This window comes from Drosophila takahashii, chromosome 2L (assembly GCF_030179915.1).
Source record: "Drosophila takahashii strain IR98-3 E-12201 chromosome 2L, DtakHiC1v2, whole genome shotgun sequence".
In the NCBI taxonomy this organism is placed as follows: domain Eukaryota; kingdom Metazoa; phylum Arthropoda; class Insecta; order Diptera; family Drosophilidae; genus Drosophila; species Drosophila takahashii.
In genome coordinates this window covers 37,040,896-37,051,837 of record NC_091678.1, presented here as the reverse complement: position 1 = coordinate 37,051,837, position 10,942 = coordinate 37,040,896, and the positions used below count along the sequence as shown (strand labels likewise).

At 39.8% G+C, this 10,942-nt stretch overlaps 1 protein-coding gene across 1 annotated transcript; it reads left to right on the top strand.

The window, feature by feature from the left end:
• Positions 1-1,032: 1,032 nt before the first annotated feature.
• On the top strand, positions 1,033-2,007 carry LOC108054925 (uncharacterized). Its single transcript, XM_017138040.3, has 2 exons — positions 1,033-1,659; positions 1,737-2,007. The coding sequence occupies exons 1-2, from the start codon at positions 1,033-1,035 to the stop codon at positions 1,743-1,745; spliced, it is 636 nt and encodes a 211-aa protein (XP_016993529.3). The 3' UTR covers positions 1,746-2,007.
• The last annotated feature ends 8,935 nt before the right edge of the window (positions 2,008-10,942 follow it).

Genomic DNA, 10,942 nt, shown 5'->3' with positions numbered 1-10,942 from the left:
GCATCTGAGCTAAATTGTGAGGGTCTCGTTATTAAAAAAGATTAAGTCTAGGAGCCTGTCTTTATTGTTCTCCACAAAGTTAATCTGACCCAAAGACAAATCAGATAGGCCGTCGATAAACTCATGTTGACTCTCAGTAAAAAGAAGATTAGAGTCCGGCAGGTTAGGCAAGTTAAAGTCACCCATTACAATTGTAAGCATTATATTGATTTGGTTTAAGTGTGAAAGCAGTGTATTGTTTGGTTTAATTGATGTATGTACCGATAACTATTATTTATAAGTAATGTACAAATTCCGCTGTTTCAATAATATGTAAAACTAAGAACTAGGGATTATGTGAGGATCGGAGAACGGTCACACTACAACAAGACAGAGAAGCGAACACGTTGTGAAAACCACGCTAACCCAAAAATATAAAATAAAAAGTGAAAACTACAAATAAAACTAAATAAGAACTACGGTTACAACTTCAGAAGTGGGATAGACACCTTTTAAACATCCGCCTACATATACACTTTGGTTATCCAAGAACACACAAGTTTTTTTTTTTTCCTAATAATTACGCATTAGCGTACGACGCCATTTTGAAATGGACAAATCGAAAATTGTGGAGTGGCTTCAAGCCAATGAAATTGTGTTCCCAACAAGTGCAACATTAAGACAACTGCGCAAGCTTGCTTTGGATGCCGGTTGCCAAGAGGCGGCTGATATCCCGGAAAACACTTTCGAGGAAGAAGACACCAAAATTGATGTATTAAGCCATGGGACCGCTAGCGAAGACATCGACGAATTGGAAGAAGAAGAAGCACTATTTGACGCCGCCATACGGGTAGCTAAGAAGAAGAAGATATTGTCTGGGTTAATGCAGAACGACAATAAGACGACAGATGACATCCGAATGGTGAAACAGCTCATGACCCCGTTTTCTGCCACTGAATATGAGGAAGCCCTTAAGTGGATTTCGGAATCGAATCGAATCGAATCTGCAGAGATGTTAATGAGTGTAAAAATTTTCAATTACGTTGCGTGCGAATGTTGATGAAACCAGGAACAGATGCCGACTTGTTCCTGCGTGTCGATCGATCGAACACTTACGACGAATTTAAGGAAAATTTTGTAAAGACATTCGGTCGTGGCAGTTCAACTGCTGATATTGTACTGCTGTTAAAGGAAACTATTTTTAACCCTGGAAAAAACTCCGTTATGGGATACATACTCCTCATGGAGGAAATCGCTATGCGTGCTAACATCGAGGAAAAATTGACAGTCCAGTTCATAATTGATGGTTTTCGCGATCATTCAGCCAATATCGCTCTATTGTACACGGCAACCACAATTGGACAATTGAAGGAGTTGGCACGGAAATATGAAAACCTAAAAAAAAAGTCCCAACATTTTTCGCACCGCCCAGAAACCACTGGAAAAGATCGGAGAACAATCCGCTGCTACAATTGTTCCGCTTATGGGCATTACGCTTCGTCATGTACTGCGTCGAAGCGCGAGAAGGGATCCTGCTTCCGATGTGGATCCCTCCAGCATATGCTAAAGGATTGCCAACAGAAGCCAGCAAGTAATCCGAGAATGGTGGGAGCAGCCAACAACCAGCCGATACGGGATGACGAAGTGGAGCCCAATATGTTTATTCCTATTATTAACCAGGTAGGAGTCTATTTTTACACTGATTGCCAACAGAAGCCTAATTTAACTCTTCTTTCTGCAATGTTTGATACGGGAAGCGCCATTAATTTAATTCAGCACGCTGCCATTCCCTATAAAAACTTTAGCGATGTATTGTTTCCGACTGATTACTGTGGAGTTAATGGATTTAAGATTAATACATTCGGGAAAATATTTGTTAGACTCGTTTTTCAAAACACAGAAGAAGAAATCTTATTTTTTGTTGTACCCAACAACTATGTTGCAACTAATGTTCTCTTAGGCCGTAAGTTTCTGGAAAAATTTGGAATAAAGTTGATTTCTAAAGATACGATAAAAGAAATTAAAGAATTGAATTTATTTAAGAATAGTGAATCATTGAACAGATTGAACATTGACAGTGAACCATTGAAAAGAGTAGTGAATATTGAACCATTGAATACATTAAAGAATAGTGAAACATATTGAGACAGTGAACCATTGAAAAGAGTAGTGAATATTGAACCATTGAATATATTAGAGAATAGTGAAACATATCGATGCAGTAACCAATTGATAAGCAATAGAAACATTGAAGTATTATTTGAAGAAAGTGAAATAGATAGTAATGACAGCATACCATATATATACAGTATTGATGTATTTAAGGATGACGAAAGTTTTGACATTGACCCGAAGTTGAGTGATAGAGATCGCAGTGAGCTCAGTGAAATAATAAGATTGAATTACTTATGTTTATCCAACATCCCAGCTATCCAACATAGTTATGAAATGAGGCTAAGGCTTAAGTCTGAAGAACCGGTACGCTCTGTTCCGAGAAGACTTTCATATCAGGAAAAGAAAGAAGTAGATTTTAAAATTGATGAGTTATTGAAAAAAGGATTAATAAGAGAAAGCAATTCGCCGTATAGTTCCGCTATTGTGCTTGTTAAGAAGAAATCTGGGGAAAAACGTATGTGTGTAGATTATAGACAACTTAATAAAATAACTATTCGTGATGGATACCCGCTTCCCCTAATAGATGACTGTTTAGAGAGATTAGAGGGAAATCAATATTTTACACTTTTAGATTTGAAAAGTGGATACCACCAAGTAAAAGTAGCAGAAAGTTCAGTACAATATACAGCATTTGTAACACCCTCCGGTCAATATGAATACACAAGAATGCCTTTCGGACTTATGAATGCACCCGCAGTTTTCATGAGATTTATTAATTTTATTCTGCAACCTTTAATTCGAGAAGGAAATGTAGTAGTTTACATAGACGATATTGCTATAGGTTCAAAGACATTGAAAGAACATTTTACGACGGTAGGAAGAGTATTAAGAATTTTGGAAGCATATCGATTGGAAATAAAAATAAATAAATGCCAATTCGCTTACAAAAGCATTGAATTTTTAGGGTACACACTCAGTGAAAAAGGGATAAGTCCGAATTACGAGCACACATCAACTATTAAACATCTTCCGATTCCGAAAGATCGCCATGGAATGCAAAAATGTTTAGGATTATTTTCTTACTTTAGGAGATTTATTCCGGCATATTCAAAAATAGCTAAACCATTGCAAGAGCTCACAAAAGTAGGTGTTAAGTACGAACTCAACGAGGATTGCATCAATACTTTTGAATATCTTTGGGAGAAATTAATTTCATTTCCTATATTATCGTTGTACAATCCAAATCGAGAAACGGAATTGCATTGCGACGCAAGTAGCGAGGGATTTGGTGGAATCCTATTACAAAAGCAGGATGATAACAAGTTCCATCCAATAGCTTATTTTTCACAAAGAGCAACAAAACTAGAGGCAAGTTATGAAAGCTTTAGATTGGAAACATTAGCTGTAGTTTACTCATTACGAAAATTCAGAATATACCTAGAAGGAATTCCATTTAACATAGTAACAGATTGTAATGCAGTAGTTTTATGCCTAGGAAAAGGACGTCTTAACTCAAGTATTGCCAGATGGGCTTTAGAATTAGCTAACTATAATTAAACCCTTAAGCATCGTAGTGGAAAATATATGAATCATGTTGATACATTGAGTAGATACCCTTCAGCTTTAAATGAGAATTTTGAATATGAACCTATAGTGAATATCCAAGAAAGTGACAATAAAGACCAAATAGTTTCAGTAATTGACAGTGACGACATCAATCTTCAGCTTCAGATAACGCAAAATAGAGATAGTCTTATAGTAAAATTGAAAGAACAATTAGAACTTGGGAATGTTAAAAATTTTATATTGAACGATGGAATTGTCTATAGATTATGTGAGAATGATATTGAATTGTTATATGTACCAGCTGAAATGGAAACCCATATAATTCGGAGAGTTCATGAAAATTTCTGTCATTTAGGTACTGAAAAATGTTTGAAGGCAAAAATGAGACATTATTGGTTTCCGAACATGAAATCCAAAATAGAGGTGTTTATCGGAAATTGTTTAGATTGTATCATGTTTACAATACCTACATAATATACCCAAGCGACCAATCCCTTTTGATACATTACATGTAGACCATTTTGGACCATTGCCCTCAGTTATATCGAAAAAGAAGCATTTGTTAGTAATTATTGACGGATTTACCAAGTTTGTTAAATTGTTTCCTGTAAACTCAACGAGTACGAAAGAAGTGAACATGTGTTTTTCGAAATATTTTCAATACTACAGTCGACCACGTAGAATCATTAGTGATAGGGGTACATGTTTTACGTCATTAGAGTTTGCTAAATTTTTATTAGAAAACAATATTGAACACGTTAAAGTAGCAACTGCGTCACCTCAAGCGAACGGTCAAGTGGAGAGAGTAAATAGAACAGTTAAAGCAATGTTAGCTAAGATAACTGAACTAATTAGGCACGAGGACTGGAGCAAACTCCTGGTTAGGGCTGAATATGCCATTAATAATTCAGTCCATTCAACAACGAAGGAATTACCCTTAGTATTATTATTTGGAATTCAGCAGAGAGGTTGCAATATTGACGCATTAACAGAATATTTAGATGATAGAAATGATAGACCACAGTGCGATTTAGGAAATGTCCGTAAGAACTCTTCAGATAAAATAGAACAGTGTCAGAAAAGAAGCAAGGAACATTTTCAGAAAAATCACAAAAGTCATGTAGAATTCGAAGAAGGTGATTTTGTTGTAATGAGAAACATTGGCACCACAATTGGTACGAATAAAAAATTTGTACCGAAGTACAAAGGACCATACGTCGTTAAAAGAATTTTGCCAAACGATAGATATGTTATAAGTGATATAGAAAATTGTCAAATTAGTCAAATTCCCTACGATGGAATTGTAGAAGCATGTCGGTTAAGGAAATGGGCAGATTGGCGTAATCAGTGTGAAATTAACTCCTAATAAATGTTAAGTAATCTATTTATACATATATTTAAATAATTAATACCTTAATTATTAACCTACAATTTTACAACTTAACTTATTCTATACAAATTATTAATTTATTTAACTAAACCTTAAAACATTTAAGTATTACTTATATAAACTAGAAACCCACGATCGAGGACGATCTTATTGTCAGGATGGCCGAGCTGTAAGCATTATATTGATTTGGTTTAAGTGTGAAAGCAGTGTATTGTTTGGTTTAATTGATGTATGTACCGATAACTATTATTTATAAGTAATGTACAAATTCCGCTGTTTCAATAATATGTAAAACTAAGAACTAGGGATTATGTGAGGATCGGAGAACGGTCACACTACAACAAGACAGAGAAGCGAACACGTTGTGAAAACCACGCTAACCCAAAAATATTAAATAAAAAGTGAAAACTACAAATAAAACTAAATAAGAACTACGGTTACACAATGAAATGATCTTCATCACCAATTGCAGATGAAACTAAGTCAATTGCAGAAAGGTGCATTAAATACAGGGAGACTTCAGATTTAGGTGGAATATAAGAGCAAGTTATGTAAATGTTAGTACTATTTAAAGATATTTTGACTGCTATAAATTCAATGGAATGAAAATTCTCAAAAGCAAAAAGCTCAGAAGACAGTGAATTATGAACTGCAATTAAAACGCCTCCACCGAGGGTGGGGCGATCAACTCTATAAACAACAAAGTTATCAGCAAATATTTCTTGATCAGAGACGGAAGAGTTCAGCCAAGTTTCAGATAAAGCTATTACGTCTGCATCAGTGGAAAGACTGTTAACATACACCTTACTCAGTTTTCCAAGTAGACTTCGCACATTTTGGTAGAGAATTGACAAGTTATCTAGTTTTTTCAAGCAGCTATACTGGAGCCCCGAGTCTTGTCCTTTGGAGATACTCGTGAACTAACGTGAATACGTATTCACTGGCCAAATTGTAGAATTAAGTGCTTTAGAGAACAAATGGTCTGCAAGAAGAATTTTAAATGAAGATATATTACGCTTATGCTTAAAATTAAATTTATAGACAGAAATAGCGTTATCTGGAGCAAGAAGTTTTTCGCAAAGGTAGATTCTCACATCCTCAGCCGTAGCTTCTGGGTTGAGTCTGGATACAAATATGGATTTTTGAATGACCCCACTTAGAGGGATGCCCGAGACCGCAGGAGTCCCCACGCTTTTTCTCTGGTCTGCTCGATTCGGAACACCACTCAAAAGGATGTTAGAACGACCTGGACCCAGCTGTCTTGGGCCAGGCAGATCATTTATAGAAGAAACTGCACTTGATGCAGAGACTGAATCGCCAGGAACTAGCTGCAATCCAGGAGTGGCCAGGTTTTGTACCGGTGGAATGTTACCAGGGGATGCCGCAGGCAATGCAGCGAACGACTGCATTGGTAAGTTGTCTGAAGATCCAGATGGAGATGGTGAAAGATAGTTTGGAGAATGTTCCATGTTGTTAGCGCCAGTAGGAGTAGAAAGCATCGTGGTTGTCAGCCCGTTTGCAGGAAGTTGAAGATTATTTGAAATTTTCCTTTTCGGTGATTCACTTCGAATCTTAAGACCGAGGAACTGGGATTCCTCTGCCAGGAATTTTTCGTTCATAGACGTGAGGAGTTTTCAAACCTCTATAAATCCGGTCCTAGTTTGCCTCATGAAGGTGCGCATTTCATCAGTCATCTCACGGCATGCCGTGCAAGACCAGGTGAAGCCGACTTTTTTGGAGATTAAATCCCCAATACGGCCATTGAAACCGGCTCCGGCGCACTTAACGTGCGCGCAGTTAATAATAATGTTATTATACTCGCATTTTTTAGCAGTGCAAATGATAGTCATTTTGGCTGAGTATCAGGTCACTGTGCAGCAGACAATCGTGGGTGTATAAGCGGCGATAGCGGCAGGGAAGAGCGGCAGCAGGGCAAAGAGCAGTCCGATGTAAGCGTCGAATCGCAGAGAAGCAGCAGAGTGCAAAGCAGTCGGTTGAAGCGTCGAAGAGCAGAGCAGCAGCTGGGCAGAGAGCAGTTGGATGTAAGCGCCGAAAAGCAAGGCAGCACTCCAGAGAGACGAAGTTAGCGCTAAAGAACCAATCGAAGCGCAGTGTAGTGATTGCAAGTGCGTGTAAATGTTCGTGGCAAGCACAAAGAGAGCAGTTTCACCAACAACAAACTATTATGCTTAGCGGTGACGCTGGCAAAACAGAGGGCAATTGTGTGAATGTTCGCGGCAAACACAGAGAGAGCAATTATAGCAATAAAAACAAACTTTTGGTTTAGCGGTAACGCTGGCAAAACAGAGCACTAGCAAATATATTCTGTTTTTGTTTTGCAAGTTATTATGTTACTGTCTTTTTATACCCTTGTAGAGTGTATTATAATTTCAGTCAGATGTTTGCAACGCAGTGAAGGAGACGTTTCCGACCACGTAAAGTATATATATTCTTGATCAGCACCAATAGCCGAGTCTATCTAGCCATGTCCGTCTGTCCGTCTGTCTGTCTGTCCGACTGTCCGTCTGTCCGTTTCTATGCGAACTAGTCTCTCAGTTTTAAAGCTATCGCGATGACACTTTCCTGTAAGTCTTCTTTCTATTGCAGGTAGTACACATGTCGGAGCGAGCCGGATCGGATCACTATATCTTAAGGCTCCCATAGGAATATTCAAGCAAATATAAGAAAATTCATTGTTACTTCGTAGGAAGTAGGCGTTTTGATTCTTGACTACTTAAAAACAAAATTTAAATAAACAGGAACGCTGAATCTGGAATCCCTGGAACTGCACCGAGTGAGCATTCTTTTATCTGCAAGGGTATATAAGCTTCGGCTGGCCGAAGGTAGCTTCCTTTCTTGTTAAATTATCCAAACGGCTCGTATTGTTTAAGGTTGCAGTGTTACTGACAATATGTTCAAAAACTAAGATGAACCGAATAAATTTTGACAGGGAAATCGCGATGTGAAGGAGGAGCGTAGAAAAACACGTCCGAATACTAGTTAAGCACAACCTTTTATTAAGTCACATATATTACGAATTTGTTAACGAGTCCGGTAAACAACCGACCTTTTTCAGTTAACACTTCTGCGAGATGAGACTCTGGTAGAATAAACTGCGGCGTAGGGGTCAGGTTGGCTTTGAAAACAGAAAACCTTACGTACACGCCGCAAGTCAAAAGTTAGAGTAAAACGTAGGTCATACTAGTCGCACTACTCGCACACGCAGAGCTAGATCTTCCCTCTCGCCCTTGCGGTCGAAGGAGAACAGAGAAAGATGAGAAATCAGGAATAGTCCCGTTCTTAGCGGCTCGCGAACTTTCCCGTACACGTTGCCAACGCGTTCTTGCGCAGCAGCTCGTTCATTTCGTTTTGTGACCTTTGGCAATTAAGTCATACATCTGTGAGTCAAAAAATTAATCACAAGTCCATTCCCCACGTGGAATTTGGGTACCCATAAAAAGCCACAAACGGAAGTATAAAGGAGATATCAACATAAATCTGTTTCACCGGCGCATAAATAAAGTTCAGCGGGTATTTATACAGACAGAAATTTGAAACAGTGAACATAACCTAACCGTGAAAATTTCCATGTAGGCAAAAGGCCAGTCCGTACGCAAGGCGCGTTCGCGCTTTCAACTAAATGAATTGTTAATCCACTACGATCGGCCAAGCGCTACGATTGTTGCACTCAAAGACGCTTCAGGAGGACGCGTTCCGCAGGGCATGAAGAGACCCGGATATGGGCGAGCACGCGGAGAGCAGCGCTTAGAAACTAATGGGAGCCATGGCAACGGCATGCAGAGCCAGCATAAGGGAAACGAGGAGCCACCACCGTAACCTAGAACCGGTCTACTGGTGGACAGGAGAGATTGCATCAAACCGCAGTGAGTGCCTGCGCGCCAGACGGCTGCATCAGAGGGCGAGAGGTCGCATAAACCTTGAGCTCAGGAGGCAGGAATACGCAGAAAACCGCAGGGTATTAAAGAGACTCATCAAGCTGTCAAAGAGGAGGAGGATCCCTGGGGCTCATGATACAAATTGGTGGTAAAAAATATGAGCCAGGCAAAACCCCTCGCCGCAGGCGAAACCAACCAAACGAATGAGATAGTAGAACACCTGTTTCCAACAGTGCGCCCAGTTCCACAGCACGAACAGGTAGCAGCAGCAGTAATATCGCTGAATATTGTCCAGCCGGATGATATACGGAAGGTAACCAAGGACCTGCCCGTAGGAAAGGCTCTAGGTCCAGATGGCATCCCGGTCAGCGCAGGAAAGCTGTCAATGCTTGAGCACCCCGAAGCATTCGCTGGCGTCTTTAACTATTACCTCGGGGAAAAACCTTCCCAAAGCGGGAAGATCCAGATGCTGGTCCAGCTACCCAAGCCGAAAAAATTGTCGTCGTACAGGTCTATATGCCTGATCAACCATATAAGCAAGTCACTAGAACGGTGCATCAGCTTTATGAAGGCGAGATCAACGGTGGATGCAATTTCGACAGTAAAGGACATCGCTTCGAAGGCAATAGAAGGTACAAGATGGCGGGGAGGCAGTAAGGGGCTGTCCATATATGACGTAATCATCTAGGGGGAAGGGGGGTAGGTCCAACAAATGATTACTCTAGTGCATTTTTTTTTTGGATGAAGAATTGATTACATGGGGGGGGGGGTCAAAAATCGCCACAATTGTGATTACGTAATATATGGACAGCCGCTAAGGAGTACCAGAGACCAGATAGAGGGACGATGGAGCGAGCATCCAAGTTGGAGGCTCCTATATAAGCTCAGCGAGAGTAATACGCTCCCCGGGAGTCATGATAGACACGAGACTGTCATTCAGGAAGCACCTGTTCGAAGCGAACAAAAAGGCCGCAAATGTCGAAATGTATGTATGGAAATGTAAGGAAATCCACGAAGAACTCAAGACCCTTGGAAAAAGATTTACCCCCCCGCAAAGACGTGACCTCAAAACTAGGGCGAGGTAAAGGACCTTAGGAACATGGCAGGTCCGCTGGCAGCAATCCACGAAAGGACGCTGGGCCTACCAGGTCATTCCCGACATTAAGCGGTGGATGAAAAGAGGAAAAGGAGAAGTAAACTTCTGGCTGACACAGATTCTAAGCGGACATGGATGTTTTAGCAGCTCTCTGACCAGATTCGTCCACGACGACGACCACAGCTGCCCCCAATGTAGAGTAGAGGAAACCGCCGAGAACGTAACCTTTACCTGTCCACGGTTTGAGCGTGAAAGAGAAGAATTTCTGGCGAGACTAGGGACCCTGTTGCCCTGGGAGACCGCATGATCTCGAATGAATACTTCTGGGCCCAGATGAGCAACTTTGCCGCCGTAGTCATGAAGACCCTACGGAAAATAGAGAGAGCCAATGAGCTCCAGAGTAAATCCACGCGGTAGTCCCGCAGGGATATCAGTAACCAAATTCTTCTTCTATATTCTCTTTCTTTCTATACTTTCCATGTTAAAAACGCTGTACACACCACTCCCACATCTCTATAAACCCATTCCCCATAATAAAAAGACTGATTTATAAAAAAAACATGCAAAGCGGGTGAAATCTGAAAACTTCGGTCACACTACAAAAAAATAATATTTTTCGTCTAGTGACCTTAACTCCTCAATCAAAAAGGCAACGAAACGAAAATTCCTATACAAAATTGACAGCTGAAAAATTTCACGACAAAAATATTTTTACACCTTTTCGTCGGAGAGTACTCAGTTTGTTAGTTTCGTCTCCAAAAAGTGTTTGAAATTTTTCCTTCTGTCAATATTTGTGGAACGTGTGGATCTTGTTTTTTTCTCTAGTTTAAATTATATAATACAATTTTTTTTTGGTATTGTATAGTTCCGGAAACTATATTACATCCGATTTCATAAATT